We start from the raw sequence: 26170 nt of genomic DNA, 5'->3' as shown, positions 1-26170 counted from the left end.
GAACGCTGTTGAGACTGAAAGTGTCAGAGAAAAGTAGTTTAAGGTTAAAATATCTATTCACTGTATGTTATTTGGTTAAGGGTCTTATGATAGAGATTGTCGTTAACTGTCATCTCAAAGACATTTCATATGTAAAAAAGCAATGATACAAAATAAATATTGTTTTTGGTGGAATTTTCACAAGCCTCAGACTTGTTTTAAGGTCTTCTGTCACTATACCATCTGCTTGATCCTGCACTGATGCCAGAACAGCATTATCATAATGCCTATATATGACTGTGGAAATACTTGGGAAGTCGCAGGTGAAGTACTGGGACTCCAGAGTATTGCCAAGCTGGAGGAGGAGGCTGATTGATAGCTCAGAGTATTTCCTAATTTGTAAAAGTATCAAGGAAGTCTGAAAGCTCCAATTTCATTTTTAAGTGTAGTGTTGTAAAAATGCAGGAAGAATGAAATGATGTCATGAGAAAGAATCTAGTATATAATTACAGTAAAACAGAATTTTTGAATTATAAAAATTCTTTGGCACATAAGAAGGTTCTTGTGAAGGTTCTGTTTTTATTGTCATGTATCATTCAATTAAGTTCATAGCTCTAAGGCAGAAGTTCTTACTTTTTGTGGAAATCTAAGTGTAACTCTATAGTTGTCAGTTGAAGCCAAGAAAAAAAATGTTATACAGTTTTTGCAGCATATTTAAAAGCATATTTAATGTCTGCTGTGCTTGTCAGTGAAGGTCAGCTCAGGTGTTTGGCAAGCATGGCTCCTGTCTGTGTGTATACTGTAGGGGTTACTGTATGTTACTATCAACAGTAGTTGTGGTGGTTTGTGCTTATGGCAATTCTCAAATGTAAAACACACAGATTATTGCTACAGTTCACCAAATGAAAGATTCTTTATTAAAAACTATCCATTTCATAATTTTGTGTTATAAAAATAATTATATTATTAGTACATTTCAGAAAATACAGAAAGCCTGTTTGATGACAAATGGAAGGTACATGGTTTTAACAGTGATGTTAGTTCACAGATCATTTTTGTAAGCATCTTTAAAAAAAAAAAAAAAAAAAAAAGGAAAATTTTCCCCAAAACTACGAAACAAAAACCAAACAATCAAACAAAAAAACATCAAGGCTGTCTAAAACAATCTCTTACATATATTGATTTAGTCCAAACATGGTCCAAATCTCCATGGCTGTCTCTGTCCAGAAGGGATCTAATTCAGGGTAGAGAATTGCCCATCCCAGGGCTCAGGCCAGACAGAACAATTAGAGGATTAAAATTCTATAACGGTGAAGAAGTGGAGGGATATTTTTATTATTATTATTTTGATGTAATAATTACAGATTGTTAGTATTGTACAAGACTTTGAATGTACATTCAGTATACTGTAAGCATATATATATATGTATGTATGTATGTATATAACTTCATATGTGTTAAGCTTTACCATAACTTAAATCTCTTTGGCTTTCAGGGTATAATGCTGCAAAGAAAACTTCTAATAAAAAATACAGGCAAATCTAATGACAGACCTGACACTTGGTGAAATCCATGTTGATGCTTTCTCTTTTTCAAAAATATTAAGTTGTTCTGATTATTCTGAATGCTTTATAGTAAATCTTTTGTATATTTGAGGTAACGTGAAATAACATTCATGTGATATTCTAACTCACCGAAGCTAATATGCTTTGTATTGACTTGGTAATACAGTTATCCTCATATTCTTACTAAATAACATCTTTATCTTCAAGTTTTTCCATTCCTTCTGTAGATTGCATTTAAATAGGAACAAGCTATTAAGTGGAATTGTCTGTAGACCTCACCTACCTTTGAGGTGAGTATTGACTAAATGTAAGTTTATGTAGGCTCATGTAGGACAGCATAATGTACATACAGCTGTGAAAAGGGGAAAAAAGATTTTCAGGGTCACTATTGTTTTTCATCTTTTTATACTACATTATCTTTTTTTTTTTTTTTTTTGAGAAACAACTAGAAGCATAAAAGAAAAGTTTGTATAATTAACCAGATAATATTGAAGCTGTGTTCCAAATCACATGCAGTCTACTTCTTAACCCTTGTGTGCATTAGATATAAATACTCAACTACAACATTCTAAACTATCTTCTGCTCTCCAAATGAAGAGCACATTTTAACTTTAGGAATCTGTTCATTAACTTTTTACATTTAAATATTACTTACCATATTGCATTAATTCCCTCTTTTTGTTTGCAGACTTAGTTGAGGTCATTTACTTGTCCTTTAAGAATGAATTGCTTCAAATGTGATTTTTATGTTTGAAATATAAATACTATACCACAAATTTGTTTCTGTAGAAAGAAATAGTGTTCTAAATGTATTCAACAATTACGTTAGCAGTTCATTAATGATTTGTTGGCAACTTTAACTTCACAGTTACTGTAAGATGACTTCTCAGAGAAATGCAAATATTATGAATTTACACAAGGTGTGGAGAACAGTGTAACAATATACGTTTATATATTGAAAATTTAGTGTCTTTTTTTTATCAGCTTATGTCTTCAGTAATAATTAAGCAAAAACATATTTGAATTTGCATAAAAATCCTCTTCTCCCATTGTTATCATAGCAGTAGGGAAGCACCAGAGGAGACATCTGTCTCCAAAAAAATTGCTCATCCTGCCAAGCTGGGAATTTACATTTTCTTCTAAATTCTTCTGCTATGCTACTACATATTATGAAGTAGTTTAATTGCCAAATAACTGTTAAACTGCTGATATAATTCACTAATATGCAAAGCTATATTTATTTCTTTTTTAGAAACTGTTGTAATCACAGTAAGACAAAGTCAGTTTTAAACATATGCCACACTTGCATCTGTTGTTATCCTTAAAATCTATTATGTTATATACTGAAAGAAGTAATAGCTAGAGTGACCAGTGTCTCATTGTGTGGCTGTTAAATACTTAAAAGGGATTCCTTAGTCTACTTGACCATATGTATGAGCTCTTCAGAAGGCCTTGTAGGTTTAAAAATAAGTAGGTGGTGTGCTTTTTGGATGGGAGCTTGAAATAGCAGTTTGGTGTTAGTTGTATTGGTAACATGCTCTATAAATAGAAAAGTAACATTTAATGGTGGTTAGATACATTAATACCAGGATCCATAAAGAAATATCACTTGATAAATAAGCAAGTATAGTGAATTTTCCAAATAGTATTAAAGGACAACAGGGCTAGCTTTTCAGCCAAATGGAGAAAGTGCCACTCTTGGCTGATAATGGTATTAGAACATTAAAAAGTAAATTTCCTAGATTACAAGTAATGTTCATAGAAGGATGCTGTAAAGCTTCAAGCCAAGATACATGGCATATGTCATGACTCCTGTGGCTGCTTTCTTCTACTTTCCTTTCTGCCCCATTAAGACTGATGTTGCCATTAAGATTGATATTGTCCAAGAGTCTATTTTTTTCAGTATTAGTATAAGAGAATCAAATCTGCATCCATCTGAGGCATAGCTGAAGCATAGATTTAGTGTTTTGATGAATGATTTAATGTTCATATGAATGACTGATGGGGGGCGGGGGGGTCCAGGCAGAAGTTTGCTGTTTTATCTGAGAATTTTCTGGAACAAAAAGTAATTATCCACAGAGGAAGCAGAACTACTTTGCTGTTGTTGTGCTTCTCTTCCAGGGTCCGCAGGCAGGTCAGTTATATAATGTGCAGTATTAACATCAGTATAATATTATCTTGAGAGATTCACCAATAACACCAATCAAAAACGTCAGTATTTAAGAAGAATACAAAAATAATTAAAAAATATAAAGCAACAAATGTTTCAAATTAATGTCTTACAAATTGTCATCTGAGACAATTATCTGTTTAATGTCATGGTTAGAGTAGATTAATTAAATAATCCCAAGTATAAAAATGTTTGTGTAACTTTCACCTAACAGACATAAATACAGTGATGGAAGTACAGTTATGTGAGGATAGCTTTACTCACAGGTGACTAAGACTAGTAAAAGACCATACTCAAAAAATCTGTAGATCTGAATTGCAGTTATTCTGTTATTGAATCCTCGTGTTCCTGGTAGTAACTGACTATCTTAACTTATCTGACTATCTTATCTGACTTATCTCACTTTATGTGGATACAAATAATTGTTTTGTTTGTGTAATGTGTGTAATTAATTCATATCTGTGAAGCATTTTGCATATATCAAATAGATGTTGCTGCCTACAGGTAGTACTGACTGCTTTGGCAGTATTGCAGAGTGGTATTACTGCAGACAAGGGCTTTTTGGTTTTGTTTTGGTTTCCCCTACTGTCTTGGTATTGTGAAAACAAACTGCCACATGTATCTTTAAAGACGGAAAATGAGCTTTAACATCATCTCCTTCCCTGCCCCCTTCCAATATGCACAGGCCCCTTGTGGCTGACTAATAGTGTAAAGATTAAGCAGAGCTATGGTTCTGCATATTTCTTGCCTTTTGGGGGTGTGGGAGGGTGACATTCTGAATCCAAAAATTTAGAGGGTTACCTCTGAAAAGGGATGCTGTTCTACAGCTTTGTTTGTTGGAATCCAGCAGATGGGTCAGCAGTGATCTACCTATTCGTTGTAAATACTGAAATTATTTTTGTAAGATAGTGGTTCTGTTTTTTTATGTTTTGTTTTTCCTTTATAAGAGTAGAGGGCTGGATTTCATAAAATGGGAAGAATTAGAACCTATAATCCATAGAGTTATAATCCATAATGATAATCTATCTGGTGTTCAGATTTGCAGCTATATACACATGCTTCCTTATTTCTTAGATCTTTAACCTACACTAGTATGCTTCCGTTTTAAATTAGTGTATTAACCTTTACCCAAAACAAAGAAAAAAACAACAAGCTATAATGACTCAAATTTGATTCAACCTGAGGAAAACATTTTTGGAAAACCAGTAGTTGACAGAGCAATGATAAGTTGTAAACTGATTAACAGGTCATATGACTAATATACATGTAGCTGAGATCAAATGTAACTTGCATGAGAGAAGATAAATATGCTCTATTTAGCAGATCTGTGTGTTTGACAGTACAATTTTTAATTTCCTACAGTGTTGTCAGAAACTGGGTTTAAATGGAGTAATGAATTTGTAGCTATTTATAGTATTTTCAATTATCTCTGAAAAAGCATAGGTCAGGCATTGGATTAAAAACAAACAAACAAACAAACAAACCACTATTGGTGGCTATGAAATCAAGATTCTTCTACAAAGGAGTTATTAAACCTTATTTAAAATGAATAAAATATTCCAGATTCCAATGATAACTTTATTATTTCTAGATGTTTTCTAGCCCAAGAGAATAAAAAAGACTTCTAGCTTGTTTGTACATTGTTGGTTTGAAATCTTTTCAGTGAGAAGTATGTCCAAGTCACCTGAATGAAGTTGATATAAAAGGCCACTTAAAAACTATGGGTTTTCTGGGCAGAGAAGGCAGGCAGTCTCTTCAAATTTTTGTTCAATAAATGGTTACAGAAATTCAGTTTTATAGCTAAATGTTTATCAAGTGTGTCATCTTGAAACTTGCCGTTGATATAGAAAAGTATTCCAGGGTGGATCCATCCTCTGCTAACAACATGAAAACTGGTCAGCATTGACTCTAGTGAGTGAGAGCTTTGTAATATTGAGTTTCTATTTGCATGCCTTGAAAATTGCATGCAGCCGCATTGAGCACTCTTTTCTTCCAAACATTGCTTGCTCTTAATTGACTTCTCATACTCTGAATTCAGACATAAAGCATATTTTTAGCATGCATGGGTCAGCACAGAATTGGTAATATTTTTTTCTTTCCAGTTTATTTTCCACAAATAATATTTCTCTAATAAAACAGGCAGCAACTTTGGGAAGGACGAAAAATATATTCTTGTGTTTGTTCTTGGTCTGCACGGTTTTGTTATAAACTGGAAAAGAAATGTCTGCTTACATCATCTGTTCTAGAACTCCAGTAGCCAACCAGGCTTTTGCCAGCTTTTCTTGGGCTCTGTTAAACGTGGTGCCTTTTGCTTTTGCTGTATGAATGTTATTTGTTTGCTGATATCAACTGTAACATAAGTAATAGTAAGCTCAAGGAAGACAAGTCTCATCATGAAAATACCATATTTTGAGGTTAGTAAGGAGATGATAATGTTTCATGCATTACCATGCTGTTTGCAGGCCAGGAGAACAATTCATATCCCTTAGCCCTCTTATGTTACCTCAGAGTAAGTTTTAATGTTCGTGTAGCCTGTATCTAAATAAACTTCTTATTCTGCCAAAGAATTTTTAGATGGGTTATAAACTGAATTGGTCATTTTAAGAACTAATTTGTTGGATTTTTCTGAGCTATTTGTCTTGTTTCTACCCTTTAGTTATGAGACTGAATGATACGCTGTCAAATAAAAAAAAAAAAAAAAAAAAAAAAGACATCTATTTGTCTTTAGAATGTATTAATTATGTTTCATACGGAATAAATATTTCTGTTACTGAAAATAACCTTCCAGCTACCTCCTGGAATCTATTCTTACATTTCTTTAGATTAAATTGTTTTACTGTTGTAATGCCATCTGCTTTTCTCCTAAGACTTGTAAATCATGTTTATTTCTCTTACCTGTTACGTGTATTTTTTCCCTGTGTCCAGCACAATGTAAAACTTAATTTGGGTGACATTGTTTTATCACTTGCCTTTATCATTATCTATTTATTTTCTGTAGTGTTTTGTGTGTGTGTGTTTTGTTTTGGTTTGTTTTTTTTGGGGGGTGGAGGGGAGGGAGGATTTGGGGGGAGAAGGATTTACTGTTTGCTTTTTTCCCCCTCACTTTTTTAAAGAACAAAACCCTTGAAGGCATGCACACTTCAAGTCCTGGCTTACCATAGCATGTATTAGTCTGGTATAAAGACAAGAAATTTATTTCTCAAGATATGTCATGTGTATTCTCCCATATAAGAATAAAAAACAGTAATTCATTCATACAATGCTAGTTTGCACCAAATTCCACCTTGTTACAAAAGATAAACCAAGAGAGACCTTTGTACTTTCTATTTTACTAGCTAGGAACAACTTGTTAACCTGAAAATTGTTGCCTACTACTGTACATTGTATGGATCTAAATTGAATTATCATTACTCTGAAAGAAAGCAAACAACTTTAATACCAAGTTTCAGGGAATCACTGTACAATGTTAATGTTTGTAAATGTATCTAATTCTTTTATTTGTAAAAGCACTTGTTCAGAACTACTTTGAGCTTCAATAATTTTAAAAAGTTCCGTCCGGACAAGTATAAGGAAAGTATAAATAAATACATCCCTTGTAACGCAACTAACATAAACAGTGTTTAACAGTACTAATGTTGGCAGCAATAGTAACATCATTCCCTCCTTTTTAGACACTTCAAGAAGCCATGCGCAAGAGAGTGAGATTTTACAAGACATACAAAAGACCTTCAGGATTTGGTTTCTAACAAGCAGATGTGGCTTTTTAGTTGTATTTTTGTTGTTGTCTGGTTGGTTGGTTGTTTTTTCCTGTCAAATGCTACCAGAACATCACTAGTTTACATATCTAGAGTCTCTGTTCATTAAATACTGGCTGATGATCCTCTTGGAGATACAAATATTTGTCTGGAGCAAAAATTGTGTTTTCTGGAAACAGGTTAATATAAATTACACTCCATGGTTTCTGCCCATCTAAAGAGCCTGATCTCATCTTACATATATAAGATTTGCAAAGGAATGTTTACAAAGAAATTGGGAAATAGTACAAAAAGGAAACAGAGTTGTCAGACTAAAAAGGATCAAGACTTAACTCAGATTGGACAAACAAAGAATCCAAAATTTTCAAATGCTTTAAAAAGCACTGTTAAAAAGATTGCCAAGTGTCCATCTGCTCGCAACTTATCAACTGAAGAAGAGGAAAGTAACAGAGAATTTTCACTTTCTCCAACATTCAGTTACAGAGTTGCTATTGCCAATGGACTGCAAAAGCCAATTTTTGTAACAAACGATAACAATGAAGATATAGTTCAAGATCTGTCTTCAAATGATAGTTCATATTCTGAATCATTAAGTGAAGTAAGAACTAATAGCAAGAAAAACAAGTATTTATCATACACAATGCCTGTGAGACGCAACAGAAAGAGTTTAAGTAGCCTTGCACCATCTGATGGCAGTTCTGATGGAGAACGCACTTTACACACACTGAAGCTGGGAGCTTTGCGAAAACTAAGGAAATGGAAGAAGAGCCAAGAATGCGTCTCATCAGACTCAGAACTAAGTACATGGAAGAAAACATGGGGTTTAAGAAGTAAATCTCTAGACAGAACTGGTCATCACCAGAAATCAAATACTCTTGAACCCGGTTTCAGTTCAACAGGTTGTATTAGTCAAACCCATGATGTTATGGAAATGATCTTTAAAGAACTTCAGGGAATAAGTCAAATTGAAACTGAACTTTCTGAATTAAGAGGGCATGTAAATGCCCTGAAACAATCAATTGATGAAATTTCTAGTAGTGTGGAAGTAGTACAAAATGAAATTGAACAATTGAGAACTGGATTTGTACAGTCCAGAAGAGAAACTCGAGACATACATGACTACATTAAGCAGATAGGCCATCCGGGAAACAAAGCAAGTCTTAGGTTTCTAAATGTGCCTGAAGAAAGGCTTGAAAAAACTGAAAACATAGTTTACAAAATATTAATAGATAAAATGGGGTTCTCAGAGGCACAAAGCACTATTAAAATTGAGTTTGCCCAAAGACTGGGGCAACAAAGAGACTGTCCAAATGCAAAGCCAAGACCTGTTCTTGTTTACTTCGAGTCATCACAACAGAGAGACTTGATTTTAAAAAAGTCTTATAAACTTAAGGGAAGTGGCATTGGAATTTCTACAGACGTTTTTTCCCATGACATAAAAGATAAAAAAGAAAAAGGAATGCCTTCTTCACAGACATATGAGAGTATGGATATGAAGCTTTTAACAATGGAGACAAAAACTAAAATGCATGATTGGGAGTCACCTGACAGTGATAAAGACTTGGAATCAGATATAAACAAGAACAGTTATGCAAAATTATCTAAATCAGCACTTCAAATAAAAGCAGGCATGACAAAGGGGAATGCTGAGTCCCCAAATACTAAAGACCTTAATAGAACTGGTGATAATAATACCTTTGCAAACAGAAAAAAATATGATAATCAGTCAGCGGAATTTGACAACGTGGAAAAGCAACCAAAGACCTATTATTCAGACATGACTCCTCTATGGCATTTGCAGAATGACTTTGCAACACCAAAACTTAGCCGCTCAGAGTCCGATTTCTCAAAACTGTGTCAGTCCTACTCTGAGGATTTTTCAGAAAATCAGTATTTTAACAGAACAAATGGCAGTTCACTGTTGTCTTCCTCAGATCGAGAACTTTGGCAGCGAAGGCAAGAAGATTCTGCCAACTGGTATGGCAGTTCCCAGGAACAGACTTTTGTCCAAGATAACCAACAGGACTCAGAGCAAAATGAAGTAGAGAACACAGAAAACATTGACAATGGAGTAATGGACAATGGAATAATGTGTGCATCTAGAGACAGAAGCCACTATAGCGGTTCTCAGCTTTCTTTACATGATGATCTTTCACCATGGAAAGACTGGAATCAGTTGGAACAAGGGGCAGATTTGGGCCTAGACTCATCCACCCAGGAAGGTTTTGTGTATGACATGAGCAGTCCTTCAGATCAACAGACAGATTTTGGAAAGTGTCAAAGTTCTGATCTCCAGTATGATACTGAAAGCTATGATTTTACCCTTGATGGAACTTCTCCATCATGTCCGGGTCTTGACAGTGAATCACAAAGTCAGTGGACTGGTCAGTATGATGATTATCAGGAAACAAATTCTAACTCATCTTATCAGAATCAAAACAGATTGCCTATGATGTACCGAAGTCAGAGTGAGCTACCAAGTGATGACTCAGAAGAAGCACCTCCTAAATCATGGCATAGCCGATTAAGCATAGACCTTTCTGATAAGACTTTCAGCTTTCCTAAATTTGGATCTACACTTCAACGTGCTAAGTCAGCATTAGAAGTAGTTTGGAATAAAAGTACACAAAGTTTAAGTGGGTATGAAGACAGTGGATCATCTTTCATGGGAAGGTTTAGGACTTTATCTCAGTCTACTGCAAATGAATCAAGCACAACACTTGATTCTGATGTTTATGCTGAGCCTTATTACTATAAAGCAGAGTATGAGGAAGACTTAATTGAACCACCCGGTGAGAATGAAACAGACTACGTTGAAGTAATGGAACAAGTCCTTGCTAAACTAGAAAATAGAACTAATAGTAGTGAAACGAGTGAGCAGGTACAAGAATATGAACTGGGACAGTCTTCATGTGGAACTCCTTATGCAGTACTTCCAGAGGAGGAGTATGATGGACAGTTTGACAGTTTAGTCAGTGAAGAGATATTGGAAGTTGAAACTGGCATGGCTGCTCATATAGAAGTAAAGGAAGATGAAAATCAGAATGTCCCAGAGATGTTTACTGAAACTCCGAAGAAGAAAATAATACGACCATCATTCAAAGAAGCTGCTTTAAAAGCATACAAGAAACGAATGAATGACTTGGAAGAGCAGATCCTTTCTGGAGGTAATTTTATTTTATTTTTTAATATTGTCTTTTAAGCAAAACATTGTTCTCAGGATCAGAAACAATACCTTACTTTCTGTCTGCTCCTGCTTCCTTTGAATTTGGTGACAGAAAGTCTGTCTGTTTCTGGGTTTGTTCATAGGGTGAAATAGTCCCATGGAAATCAAAAAGCTAAAATTATACAAGTATTTTGAAGGAATTTTCTGGATATGTCTAAATAGAAGTTTACAAGCAATAGTAGTGCTCTGAATTTATTACTTGAAAATTAAATTTTGCAAGACTTAAACACTTATTAAAGAACTAAACAGCGAGTTATTCTTAGTTTCCTTGGTATACTTGTAATCACATGAGCAATGCAGAATGTTCAGATACTAGTGTTTCCTTTAACAGTTTCCAAGGCATGATTGATTCTATATTCATCCTGATAAGCTGTGCTCTGCATCCTGTATGCACCCCATAACTTATTACAGACTTGTAAGAGTGCAAGTCTAAACTGATTTAAATTCTGTCCTTAGTTGTACTGACAATAAGCCTTTAAATGAATGGTCTGTCCTCAATAAATAAATAAATAAATGGGGCAGGGGAAATAAGAAGGTAGTGTAAGGGGTAACTACGTCTATGTATAAGGAGGTGGGGGCAGAAAGGACTCCTGTATTAGCAGACTTCAAAGCAGGCAATCATATATATATATCTTAAAATCTCTAGTAATACACAAAAATAGTGATTTTCAATATTAATTTACACTGTAATTTTAAAGTAATAACATTGTTTGTGTTTTTAATTGGGATCACATAACTACCATAGCTAGCCAGATGGTAATTGTCACCTTGCAGATGGTAATTGTCACCTTGACTGAATCTTTGCTTTCTTTATCTACATTGCAAAAATAATCATCAGATACATTCATTTTAAAGATGAAGAATTGTGTCTTTAGCCAAAGAATGTATTAGCAGTAATTAGTGTCCAAATCTTGAGCTACTATAAGGTTTCTTTTGTACATGGAAAAGCACTTTTATAATAAACTTATAGTCAAATTGAAAGTGTGTTCCACAAACAATTGTTAATATGATAGTCTGTATTAAATTTTATTTTTGTATTCAGATAATGACACTAGGTTGTAAATTTGTGTTTGGCAGATACATTCCTACAGTGCTGTGTTAGACACTAGATGATGTATATATGAAAAATCAGCTAACAATAGCTAGTATTTTCTATAATTTTTCATGATTTTTATGAGGTATTGTGGGGTAGGGGGAACAGCCTTTGTATGTAGTCACTGTTCTACAATAGGAACATAAATGTCTGAGGATCTAATCAAAGAAAGCACACAGGAAAAATGCAAGCTAGTGCATGTTGCTTCAAATATTTGAAGTCTATGTCTTAGTATATGTGATCAGATAACATACTGTAACTAGAAAATGAAAATTTTGAAGTTACATCTCATGTGATCAGTCCTTTTTAATTCCTTTAATCCAGCAGTTAAAAAAAAAATCTTTCAGTCTTTTAGTGTATAGACATTCTTTTTTTTTCTGAACTGCTAACACATTTCTTATAGTATAATTACAGATAAGCCAACCAAAATCTAGTTTATGAAAATGCATTGTAGATTATGGGTCATAAATTGTTTTCATGGTTAGATGGTGTCATACTAGGACGTCCACATTCATTTTTAATGAAATAGAGAAGGGTGTATACTAAAAGGTTAAAGGGAATTTACATACAAATTTCTACAACGGTACTTCTCAGATTATCCTGACAATGGCATTCATTAATTTTTGAGTAGCAGTTCTGTTTTCTCTTCACACTTTTTTTTTCCACTCAAAGAAGGAGGAGATGTGTTCCACATAGATACTCTGCCTCATTAGTCACTGGTTTGTTAAAAGTACCTTCAGGTCCTATAGTATATTTGGCTATGCTTATTAACAGCATAGTTTTCATGTATTACGTCCAGTGGATGAATGTGATATTTTACCTTTTACTGTCTGCAGAACACCTAAGAAGTCTTTAAACTAAAATGTTTAAAACACTCAAAATATTTCTCAAAATTGTAGTAATCTATTAAAAGAATACATTACTTGAACTCTGCCTTCTGCTGAGTGACATGCAGTATTATTACATTAAAATCTTGATTCTTCCTTCAGTGAGCAGGATAACTTATAGACTGTCTATTCACAAATGATGGGATCCACAAATCAAATCTCAAAAGCCCTCTGGACATGGTCCTGGGCAACCTATTTTTTGTGATCTCTTTGAGCAGGTTTATTAGACAAGTTGACCTCCAGAGGTCCCTTACAACCTCAACTATTTTGTGATTTAAATAATAATAATAATACATTTTTGGAACACTTTGTATGAAGTCTTTGAAGAAGTACCTCTTAATGTCAGTTTGTCCTCTAGAAGAAAACATGTTTAACTTTAGTTTATTACTTGAATTGTAAAGAAATTTTGTTTTGTTATATAAAACATTTTGCAAGATCTTAAGGAAGTTTTATGAAACACACAAACTGTACACTTTGTAGCCTTTCAGTTTTCACACTATGGCCCCTTTCTTTACATGTGGATTCATGCATGTCTGGAGAATACTAAATTAATTAAGCAAATAATAGTTTGGGGTATTATATCTTTGTAATTTGCAGGAGCAATAATACCTCTAAGGAAAAGTGACAAACAGCTGATTTAGATGTTATATTACTCTTTATGAAAGGCTTTCTGACACTTACTGCTTTGATTCATAGTCATTTTCTGGTTTATTATCTGTGTATGGAACAGTGCTTGCTGCAGATCAATTCCCTGAATTCATCTTAATTATATAACCAGAGCATCACCTATTTTTTAGTGAATTGTTTCATTTGTCTGTGTAGTCAGGAACGAGTAGTAAGCAATCTGGCCAACCAGAGATATGGCCAGATAATATAGTAGTGTTGTTTCTCCAATCTAGTGTAAAAGAAAAGTATCGAATGCTGCTGTTTTCATTCTAGTAATGCATTAAGTAAAGTTCTTGAATCTTTGGTACATAAATAATGCATCAGTGTGAAAGAGTCTTGTTGGATAACCTTATTCTCTAGCTAGAAAGAAAAAATATGCTATGGGCTGATTGCTGATTACATCAGGTTTTTGGAGACACACTGGATTGAAAGTGATAGAATATGTGGATGAGTGGAGATATGACCAATATACAAGTAATCCTTGGATTTAAAATTCTGTAAGGATATAGAGGCATTGTAATGATTCAAGTATATTAATGGAAAGAGTGATGGCTTTTATAGAAAAAAGTAGAGAAATTTTAGTCAGTGGTTTGTTTCATAAGCAAGAAAAACTTTTACCCTCTTATTTATTATTCCAGTCCTCACTTGTTACTTTCTCTCTTTCTAGATTTTGCCCTACTGGCTTCTTTCATTCCATGCCCATCTTGTTCTCCTTATCTTTTGCAGGTGCAAATAAGTTTCTCTCCTGATGAAACTATCACTCTGGGTAAGCTTCCAGAGTTGCATGCACTCTTGTGAGTTGCTTCTAATGATAATAAAGACTTCCATCTGTGAAGGATAGTTTACAATCAATAGCTTAATGATCTTGTTGATGAAGATTTTGCTGATCATTTGGTGACTGAAAAATCTTTTGGTCTGGAGTTTCTGCTACAGAGTAACCCGTTTGATTGTCTATGGTTTCAAGATAGCTGAACTCATCTTACACTATGAATACACACACTCACTGGCAAGTCAGATTACAGGGGCCAGGTATGGGATCTGTGTTAAACAATGGGTGAAAGTTGCTTTACTTCTTGTTCTATAGGAAGAGATTTGTATTACATTTTGTGGTGTCTGACTGGAGAACAGAACTCTCAGAGTCAGTAAAAGCATCTTTTTTTTTTTTTTTTTAAATAAGTGTGAAGGAGGAAAATGTGATGCTAACTTTTGAAACCAAACCAACCAGTAATGCATTACTTTACTCCCCTTGCAGTGTGGTCATTGTGTTCCAGATTAAGGAAAGTTTTCAGCAATATATTACTTACATATATTTTAAACTCTGTCTAGTCCCACTATGCTGTTTTAAAACAAGGGTGTGCTTTCTTACTTTGATAGCATTTCTAGTCCCTCCCCCCTTTTTCTGGCAACTGTTTTCTGGAACTGTACGCATCAGGTTATTTTCTTAAATAGTATTAGCTTTAGAAAATAGTCTAGCCTTGTCTCAAAGTACTCAGTCTTTTTTTTCTTTTGAATCTTACCTCCATCATGTATTTTTAATATATTTGTGTAGGTACATATATTGTGTAGGTACATATATTTATCAGTTAACTATATCTAACTATACTTTACTTGGTATGTATTGTACCAGTTTTGTTGTATGAATACGAATCTTAAATTTGGATTTGAAAACATCAGTGCTGTGCTCCAGATGAAAATCAATTGATCTACAATTGTTTAGTCATTTTATACCCATTCAGGTGGAAACAATAAATAAAACAGTTGCCTTGGTCACAGCACTGCATATTTGTTGGTGGCAATTGTAAGGAAGGAAATAGAAACCTGTTGAAAGATGAGGTGTTTTTTTTTTTTTTAAATATTGAAGAATTTTCCTACAGACCTGTCTTATTTCTTGACTGCTTGAGGTGACTGTTGACTGATTAAAATATAGCTAATTATTTGCAGTTTTTGTATGCTATTCTTATAGAAAAAAAAATGTCTTAGGAAGCTGGTGTAGATTGGGTAGGGGATGGTTGTCTAGTGAGATGGCAGAATTCTGATTTGGTATATAAAATAATACAGTAATTAATGATAATAGATTTTGTTTATCAGAATGTATTATGCCAAAAGAAGCTGTTAATTCATTGATTTACCAACTTAGCAAGAACAACTTAATGTGAGACAATCTTTTTCTTACCGCAGTATAAAAAGGGTTGTCAGTAATGGTGGTTTCTCCCCATTTTACTTAGTCTTCTGTTGTCACAACAAAAGTAATAGATTGTATTGTAGTCCTCTGAGAAGCCCCTCTAGAAGGCACAAAGCATAGTTGTAGATGACTACAAGTTTCCTTCAAGTTTAGCATCAACTTTGTACTAAACAGTGTATTAACAGTGATTTATTTTTTTTAATATATCCTCTTCTCAGCTTTCAGGCATAGAATAAGTGGGAAAAAAATCTTAGTGAATGAATGCAAGTAGTCTTCATATCATCAAGAAATAATAGCCCACACAGGAATATTTTCAGTTAATATTAATAAAAGCTAATAGCAATACCAAACTCAGGTTTTCTATTTTGTCTCAAAATGTTAAAAAAAAGTAATTGGTGAAGAAAAGAAAATGTTTTGTTTTTATTTTCTACTATATGCCTAATAGATTTATTCCTTTTACCTGGAATGATGAAAAACTGAATTAGCATAAGGGCTGATTTTGTGTTGTCTGTGGCTGATATAGTTGATCTAAAAAGAAGTAACCAAAAGTATGAAGTATACAGAGCTGTATTTGGGGATGTAACTCAACATAACATAATTCATCATAACATACTTCAACATAACAATCTGTTGTTCTCTTCATATGTAAACAATATAAGCTGGTAGATTACAGAGACTTTTCAGCAGTGTAAATACCCTTTCACACTCACTTCAAAAGGTGGTGACAGTGGAACAGATGTATTATGTAAACAGGCTTGGTAAGAAATTATTACACTTGCTTTTGATTTGAATAGATTAGTTGCACTGAGGAAACAAGATTTATAGCAAGTTATGGAATCTATTCTTTAAAAACCTGTTTAATATCTCTTTCAGAAAATATCATAGTGTTCTTATGGCAGACTGAATTTTACTTCTGTAATTCAGGCTTTATGTTTAACTGAAATCTTTGGATTGTAATAATGCATCTCTTTGAAATAAAGGATAGTAACCAAACTGAGGTAGAAAAATGTAGTTTAGCGTCATAACCCCTACTGAATCAGTGTGCAATATGTCAGGAAAATATGTGTTGCAATTACACTTAGTTTTGCTAACTTTCTCTGGGATATCTGTATCTGTTCTTTTACCATCAATAAAACACATAGAACAAACAAACAAAAAACACAAACACACATTCTCAATCAGTAAAGTTTAATATAAGTATCTGAATTTTCTTCTTCAATAAAGTCTTTTTAGAGGATAAATTTTTTAATTTTTTTTTTGTTTTTTCTTTTGAAATGTAAGTAATTCATTAGAACTGCTAACTTCTTTCACCAAAGAAGTGTCTGCTACCCTAATTCTTGCAAGTACAGAAAACTATTTAACATTATTTTTATCAACTTTAGAATTTTTGTATTTGAGAACAGATTTAAAATAAATTTTCTAGAGCTGAGAGAACCTGAGGATAAATGTCATTTCCAATGACTTATTTACTCTGATTCTGCTGTGGAAATGAGCACAAATTAAGATTTTATAACGAAGATTAAGAAATAGTTTTTATTTTGTTTAAAATATTTAAACATTGTATGTCAATCACCACATTTTAGAAGCAAAATATCACTGCGTCATTTTATAGACCAGCTTCAGGATAAGAAAAATCTTGTTAAAACAACTGGTTGAAAAATACCTAGATGTGCATTTTGAAAAATGTAATGTCTTGGAAAACACGAGTTAGATAATATGCTCAAATCTGTCTCTGATCTATTGGGGAAGGCAAAATATTACAGTAAAGTGCAAAGATAAAGAGATTTTCTGTTTTGCTGCTGAAGAGTCATTCTAACTACTTTCATGGGACAAATTTTCCCATTATGCACATGAGCCAGGTGATCAGTAGAGCACCTACACGGTTGTTTCTCCTTGTGCCTAGGAATAGTAGAAAAAATCTGAAGCTTTTCCGCTTTCATCTGATGTAAAATTATTGCCAAAAGTGATGAAACTTCGTTACCTGTGGTATGTGCCTCCTTGATGTGTAGAGAGTATTCTCAAGATGGTTTGCATGAGCAGAAGTTTTGGTAAATCTGAAAATAAAGACAGAGTTTATTGATAAATATGTATCTCTAGAGAAAAAAAAAAAAAAAGAAAAAAAAAAGAAAACACATACAGGCACTTACACTTTTATATTGTGAATAAACAGCATTTTTAAGAGTGTTTTTTTCCCTTATACTTGCCTTATGTTAAATTCTTATACATTCTGCTGAAAATAAACTATTTTTCATATTAATAACCACATCAAGAGAAAGCTTTTCAGGTTTTCAGGTCCATGTCTTCTAGTTGTTTTGCTGATACAGCTGTTCACGAATGTCCTTGATACTATGGTGTATGGAAGTGTGTGGTGTATAAGTTAAACATTAAAAACAAAAAATGGTTGAACACTGAAACTACTAAGCAAATAGTAGTAGATAGCATGCTGCTGACTGATAAGCTGGTAACTTCTCTGCAGTTGACTTATGAAACTAGTTGGACTTCTTTATGTTACACCAGAATCTTGGACATGTGATGTGGCAGAACATGATTTTGATTCTTCTTGTCTTTGAGAGTTGAGTTCTCTTGATCACAGAGACCAAACAGCAGCAAAAGATTCACCAGTGCCATCGCAGATTCATAACTACTGAATGCGTCAGAGTATCACCAATGCAATTGCAGCCTCACCAAAGAAATTGTTGTCCATCAGCTGCACATCTACCAAGATGGAATGAGAAGAGAGACGTGATAGTTCTTTTGTGCTCTTGCTGCAGCACTCATCATTCCTAGAAAATACAAATAAAAATAAAACATGATCATAACATAATGTTAACGTTTTTTTTTTATAGGCAAGAGCACATAACACTGTTTCCTATTTTACACTTTCACATCCATACCTTTTTCTTGTGATATTTTTCTTCCATCTTTTTTATAGTGCACTGTATGCAGAGAAACGTTTAGTTGTTTGCAGTAGTTGTTGACATCCCTGTGTGAATTTTCAACACCACTTATTTATGTTCAGGCAATTTGCTATTAACAGTGATCTGAGCAATATATAAATAACATTTTTTTTATTCTTTTTTTTTTTTTTTTTTTTTTTTTTAAAAAAAAAAAAAAGCTACCATAGGCAGTGTATTCTTGTGATCCTCATGTATAGGCTTGTCAATAGAAATCATACAGTAGTAACTGTTCATAAGAAAAGAAGGCAGTTCAACTGCCTTCAACAACTGGATTCAACAGCAGTTCATTCCCTTGTGTTGTGCACTTTTTGTCACAGCAGGTATGAAGGAATAATTGGAGAGTAAATGGACCAGATGAAAGTGAGCAATGCCAGAAGTGTTTAGCGGTATGATTTATTTTTGTTAAAAATAATGGGAAATTGTAGATATTTTTCTCATGTATTGGGAGAAATATATGCTGCCATGTTGGTCTTTTTTATAATAAAAAAAATTAAGGCTATTTCAAATATTTTCTGGCTAAAACATAGCAGATCGAGTTTCCAGATCATGGGAAAAACAAAAACAAAAAGTATATTTGAAAAGCTTCTAAATACTTTTTATACCTACTTATATCTCACATATTTCTGTCAGTGTCATGTTCTTGATTTCTTTGAACTGTAAACTGAAGGAGTGGAAGGATAGACACAATGGAGTTTTAATCCATTCTGTGAGTCAAGTCTGTTTCATACATTCTTTTAACTTTTTGGAAGTCTCTACAACACATCTGGATATCTTGTTTTAGTGATTTATAACATATAGCTGCAGTTGCTGTTTTCTTAATATTTGGCCTAAATCACCATTGTTCTAAATTAAGCCTAACTTTTCATAGGACTAGTGCCAAAGCAGTGCAATAGTATGTAAGGAATATTTTGAATTCTAACTCCATCCTTTCAAATACTTGCAACCCATTCCAATTCAATGTTTTCTGCAAGCTATATGAAATTCTGTTCAACCAAATTGCCAATGAGAACATTGTCTAAAATTAACCTATATGATATTGTGTAATAACCCACGTGATGTTTCTACCTCATGACTTGGATGGAATTACTCCCAAATATCACAATACAACTGTATGTTGTTTTCTACCAATTTTATCTTTAATCCGTTTATCTTGTATACATAAGAGAATGTAATTTTAAAAGAAATTTCAAAAATTATATTAGCCTTGAAATATTTCAAGTCTTTTCCTTCGATCATACTAGTTAAACCAGTTTCCATATCAACAGAAGAAAATCAGGTTTTTCTTATCTCAGTAAACAATGTGGTGAATCTCAGGATTTTATTCTATTGATTATTATACATTGACTCACATTTTCTTCCACTAATGCCAGTCTTGAAATCAGTCATAAAGTTTTCCAGTACATCTGGTTTTGAACTTTTGAAAGTCATACTTAAAGAGCTTAAAAATATTCTAGATAGTTCCTTGCACCCTAGCTAGGAGGTGAATGCAATTCCACAGGAGAGCTACCAACAGCAGCTGTGAACAACATCATAGTCTATGGAATGTGGCTTTCCCAGGCCTTATGTTCTGCTACTTTGTTCTCAAACATAGATGTGCATACAGTTCTTTATCTAACAGTAGGATAATTACATGATCTGTAGGTGTGCCACCATTAGCATTTTATTTTACAACAGGATTACACTTTGGAAGCAAATCTCCAATTGGAGATTTGGTTTGACTGGATGGTCTGAGTGTGATTTGGATTTTATTTTTTTTAACAGTGGGTCCAGAACAAACATTTCCCACAATACCAAGATGAATGAGTCTGAACTAAATGCCCCTAGAACATTTGTTATGTGGACACTTTGGTATTCAGCACCTACTTCTTTGACCTTCTGGTCTGCTCCTATTTGCTACTGCATGCATAGTCTTTGTTGCCCAAGATGCCAGCAATCTGTTTCCCAAGAAGCCATATATTTTTCCTGCCCTGACCTACCGTCACCTCTGTCTATGCTGCTACTGCAAAACAAGCTGCACATCTCAGTGAAATCCTTTATAGATAAAGTTTGTTTTACCATTCCCCTGGGTTTTGGATTTGGAATAGTGTGCTTAAAATGCACTCTGCATTTTACTCTAACATCACTGTGACAAGTACGAGAGTGTCAAGAAAGCCCAGTCTTTAAGTGGATTTTAGTTTGAGACCACCAAAAATTTAGAAAAGTTAACATCATACCAATGATTTATTCTTTCAGAGGTAAATTTAAGAAGCAGGTAGATGTATCTAGTAGCTGTTGGAAGATAACAGAAGACAAGAACTATTATAAGTTTAATGGGACTCAATTTCTAAGCACCAGAGATGTTTTTAAATCATGTCTTCTTCTTTCAGATTTGCCAACCAGTTTGTTAGTAAAGACAGTTGCAGCTTTTATCTCCACCAAGCTGACCTCCTGCTTTGGTTCTTTTGGTTCTCTGTGTATCCACTAGTAATTTTTCTACATCGTTGCTAGTAAAGCGCTAGCAGCAATTCTTCCATTTCTCCTGTCAACCAAGGTTTAGTCAAGTTTGACATTCTCTTTGTCAAACAAGCACTCATCTCTTTTGATGTCTTAGCTTTAATATTGTCTTTCAGGCATTATATAGTATCTCTTCCAGGAATACGCTTCAGCAACACAACATTATCTAGGCATCTATATACTGTAATATTCTGTTCTTTATGGATAATATCAGCTCCTGGGTACAGCATTTATTATTTTTGCTTGTCTTAATTTGTGTTGTTATTTTGGACAATCTAAAGTGCTTTTGTTTGGACTTGGTTTTCTTTTGTTTTTTTTTTTTTTTTTTTTCCCTTTCTTAGCAATTTCATACTAATTAGAATTGTCCAGCTTAGACTATTCACTACTGACTGGCTGCTTTTACACATGCTATTTCTATTGAACAGTTGTATTTTTTATCTAATTCCAGCAAGTATTATGTCTAAAGGGTTTCCTTTCAGGAATGATGTAATTATCAGTCAGTTTGACATTCTTGGAAGAGTTTTGTAGAATTAAAGATTAAAATTATACTTTGAGAGAATAACGTACTTTGTCTTCTTCCGATTTGGTGTTATACAATTATGCATACTTACAAGAGTAGAAATTTAGGCTTATGTATTCACAATAGCTTCATAATCATTCTGAATAGTTTAGATTTTTTATTACCTTAATCCAGTTCTTGTACTACTGGGAGGAGGGTGAACTAAATTTTTGCAGTCATGAAAGAAATTGTATTATGATGATGTTCTGCTGTTCAGAAAAATGCTAAAAATATAATAATGACAAAAGGCTTGAAGGGTCACTATGACTGATGAAAAAAAAAAAAAGTCTTCTAAACCTCTTTTGTATAAATATTTCTAAAGGTTACCAGTGAGGCTATTGTCTAGCTGTATTTCTGATTTTCTAATGGTATCAAAAAAAAAAAAAAAAAAAATAAATTTAGATCAGATATAAGGAAAAAAGTCTTTATTATGAATGTAGTTAGATACTGGAATGTTTCCTAGAAAAGTTGTGGATGCCCTATTGAGGAAGTGTTCAAGGTCAGGTTGGATGGGAGTTTGAGCAACCTGATCTAGTGAAAGGTGTCCCAGTGCATATCAGGTGTGTTGGAACTAGATCTTTAAGGTCCCTTTCAACCCAAATCATTCTACAATTCACTTCTATATCTTCCTTGCCTACTTTATCTTTCATGTTGGAAGACGTCATTTCAGCATCATTTAGAAATTTCTTTTATGAATTTTAGGTACAGAATCTAATTATGTTGTATGAAGAATTCGCGTTAATTATGATAAGTTAAAGGTGGTGACATAATGCTTAGAATCAGAAAAAACAGACCACATGTTAATTTGAAAACAGTTGGTAACAGTGTAAAGTTCAGATTTTTCAAGATCTGTTAGTTTTCAGACTAAGATTGAGTAGTAGTTATGCAACAGAAACACCTGTTGGAAGTTTTATTTAGCCTTCTTCAAAGCAGGTATGCTGATATATGGATGGAAAATCACTTGTGGTCTTATTTGAGGGGACTGAAAGAAAGCAAATCTGGGATGGTTAGTCCCCATCCAAGGTCTAACTTAATGCAGCAGATACATTTTTTAACAGAAGCCAGGATTTAGTGGGTGTGTTAAAAGTTATACAGCCTTTCAATGTCTGGAACTTTTTATTAACAGGAACCTTAAAGACTAATAATTTTACCTTATGATTATTTTGAATTTCTTGTTTACTCAGAACTTTGTGTCTGCTTGTGGGAAGCTTATGGAGTGGTATAGATAGAAAAAGGAAAGTGTAGAGACAGAAAGGAGTTAGAGATTAAGTGGTAAAGATTGGTAGAGAGCTGTAAAAATATTCTAGCTAAGCAAGAACACTTGAAAATACATTTTGCTAAATATTCCTTAAGGTTGTCCTCTCCTTCCTTAAATGCATTTGTGTTCTATCAACAGCTATTAGGAATACTGCATAGAAAATGACGTTATTTGAAGAAATGTGATATAACTAACTATCGTGTATTCCCTACTTTAGTTAGTGATGTTTCATCTTTTCTCCTTCTTTGCATTAATTAATTAATTAACTTGTTATAATTAGATAAACTTAAATGGACAGCAGGTCCATTGTACCACTACAGTAAGCATAGCTAAGTTAAAACAGCTTTTCTCTTTTTGCCTTATTTACCTAGTTAATTATTATTGAGTTTGAAACTCTCAGACTGACCAACAGAAGTATAAAAGGATTTTTCTTTTGCCTTTTGTGTTTGACGTTTGTAAATATAGTTTTCAATAGTAAGTAGCTAGATGACCATCCTACTCTTGTCGTCCAGGTATATTGAGTATGTATGTATATTGCGTGCATCAGGCTGAAATAGTAACAATTATGGCGCAATACCACTCCCTGTATTTTCCCTATAAAACTGGCAGAGCACCTTCCAATTATCTAAAATTGAATATGGTACAGAGGTACAACAAGCAGGTTATACTGTTATTTGGGAATATAGTGATTTTTCACATAAAATATAATCTAAGAAGAGACAAGCTATTTGAAAAAAAATAAATAAAATCATGAGCATCCAAAAATGTTAGCTAACTGAATCAGTGATAACAGTGTTCTTAGTACATTCACAACTATTTATTTTTTTTTAACATTTCTTGTTCACCACAGAATGGATGAATTGCAAAAATGAGTTATATGAATATAAGTTCTTTTAAGTAAATCATTGTCTTTCAGCAGTATAATCAGAGATGTCTACTCTTAAATCCCTGATATGAAAGTACATTCAGTAGTCTCTTACATAATCACAATTCACTTCTTATCTACATCAAAGAATGTTGCTGTCTATTCTGGCAGCCCAATGACTACCAAAGTGAATTGCTTGGTGACTGTACAATTTCCCAATCTGGTGCTCTCAGACACACAAAGAATACTTCCTTAGTTCAGATTATTTCATTCAAAGTGTGTTTAGAAAAAGTAATAAATGCTGACATTTTTAGACTAATTTTGTCTCTGAAGATGTAGTCATTTCTTACAAAACAAAAAATTCTATATATATATATGTATGTTTGGGGGAAATATGTGCCAATTGTCTGCTTTATAAAATTGCTATTGAGAAAGGAAATAGGAATGTGTTTAAAATGAAAAACAAATTTTTTCTAAGTACCAAGTGCAAAGATAAAACAAGTTAAAACAAAAATGCAGTGCCTTGTTTCCCTTTCTAATTGTTGATTGTCACTCTCCTTCCTAGTTTTAGGAAAAAGCAAAATTAGGTTCCAGTAAATGAAGTGTAGTGGATTTAGATGAAGCTGGCTGAAACCCAGGAGAGGTAAAGAAAATTTCTTATGTCCATCTCATGTTCCAAAATACAAAATTCCATTTAATGTGGAATGCAAGTCTCAACATTTTTTTATTTTTAATATAAATTTCTGAACAAAAAACAACTGAATTAAGCATATAATTCATGTGATTCCTTAGTCATCTGGTAACAAAATGTCTGATAACTGTATAATATTCAAAAATTCCCTTTCACATACATAATACTGAGATTTATTGTGAGTTTTTAAATATGAATATTTAGTTACAGTTAGACATTCTAGGCAGAAGTTACAGGTTGCATGAACAGATAATGGTAAAACTTAATGTCTTCCAAGTGCTTTCCTGCTTAAAACTTCCCTTCGTCCCCAAATTTCTCTTCACTTTTTGAACTCTACCCTTTATGAATTTAAGAATTACTTCAGTAGCTGGTCCCCCAGTTTAATGCCCTGTTGGTGTATCCTATCTTTCCTTTCTTCTCTTTCACCTGTCCAGATTTGTTCCGGCACTTCATTTTTAACTATTCTTCATATTTCCTTTAGCATATCCCATAACTGCATATCCCCTTTTGCTTCCATGGCTGGCTAGGCTTACAGTCATCTACTTATTCCAGACTGTGTTCTCACCCTGCTTATGAAAAACTATAGTAGTTTTGGAGAGTGGGATCTATTGGCTATCCAAATCAAGTTGACAATGGTTTGTTAACCTGTTCTCTATAAGCTCGTGGAGAAAGAGTAGTTAATCACATCTGATATCGTTAGACAAATTTCACAAATATATGCAAAAAAATGCAAATGTAAAGACTAAACTCATTTCTACTAATCTACTAAATCAAATAAGGGTCATTTGACATATATATGGCTATGACTTAATTTAGTCAAGGATTAATTTCTGAGGCAAAATAAAAAATCTAGTATTTGTGAAGGGAAGGGGAGAAGATTTGAAGCAAGAAAATGCTAAGATAATTTACATCCCAACAGAAAAAAAAAATCTAAAAAATAAAATTAAGAAACAATACAGTGTCCCCATTTATATTCAGGAGAAAACTGCAGAAGGAATGGATTCATGGCAAGCAGATATTTTTATTGCGCAGAGATGTACTTATTCTATTTTTACTCAATCATGGAAGATTTTGCTACTAGTAATAGTTTTAGTTTAGTATTCTGTATAACTCATAAGTTTTCTTTGGAACAATAAACCTTAGTTCATTCTTTTAGGCACACTGTTTCTAAATGGATTGTTCACAGCATATTTTAAAGAAAAGATTTGTAGACAAAAATAAGAAAAGGGCAATTTATGTGGACTCACAAAGAGGAGTGTCCGCTGCATAGCTGGATTTTCTGTAGGTTCAAGTTTGATGTGGCCATGTTGCCAATACCTAGTACCCTGATCCACTCTTACTTTGTTGAATAATACAAAATCAGATATAATCTAACTGGTAAAAACATGTTTCAAACAACTCATCTCCAGGTTCTATTCCATCTGTTCTTGTGCATGTACTATCTTTGATTATGTAAGTAAGCTCTAAAATTAGTGGCACAACAATAGCCAATGCTTATAGCACAGCAATGTCCTTTGATTCTACTTGATTGTCAATACTACAGGGTATACTCTTTTAAATTTGTTGATATAGTTTTTTTTTTGTTTTTCTTATATATATATTAATGCGATATTTTCTTGCAATTAGCTTGTTTAAAATATAAAAGATGCCACGTGTTTAACACCCAAAAATGATTATGATATATGTGTGTATATATATAATGCAGGGTAGCTCTAAACATCTCAAAAGATCTGAACTGTAAAGAGGACATGTAGGAACTGTGTACTCTGTTTGGAGAGGAAAAAAAGAGAAGATCAGTAAGGTGACAATTAAAACAATGAAGTT

The 26170-nt window shown here is 33.4% G+C and overlaps 1 protein-coding gene and 1 long non-coding RNA gene across 2 annotated transcripts in view; both read left to right on the top strand.

Moving 5' to 3' along the window:
• Window positions 1-26170, top strand: part of UNC13C (unc-13 homolog C) — a 172643-nt gene that overhangs the window by 2135 nt on the left and 144338 nt on the right. The window contains exon 2 of the mRNA XM_084532291.1: window positions 7386-10636. Within this exon, the coding sequence (XP_084388417.1) occupies window positions 7669-10636 (2968 nt within the window). The 5' untranslated portion in view covers window positions 7386-7668. The remainder of the gene's footprint in view (window positions 1-7385; window positions 10637-26170) is intronic.
• LOC311442735 lies at window positions 14121-26092 on the top strand. Its single transcript, XR_014696816.1, has 3 exons — window positions 14121-14370; window positions 24221-24298; window positions 26052-26092. It is a non-coding gene; the product is annotated as an uncharacterized lncRNA (long non-coding RNA).

The sequence above is a fragment of the Aythya ferina genome (genome assembly GCF_964211825.1).
Source record: "Aythya ferina genome assembly, chromosome: 11".
Classification (NCBI taxonomy): Eukaryota; Metazoa; Chordata; class Aves; order Anseriformes; family Anatidae; genus Aythya; species Aythya ferina.
The sequence above is the reverse complement of the archived record's forward strand: the minus strand, read 5'-3'. Positions and strand labels throughout refer to the sequence as shown.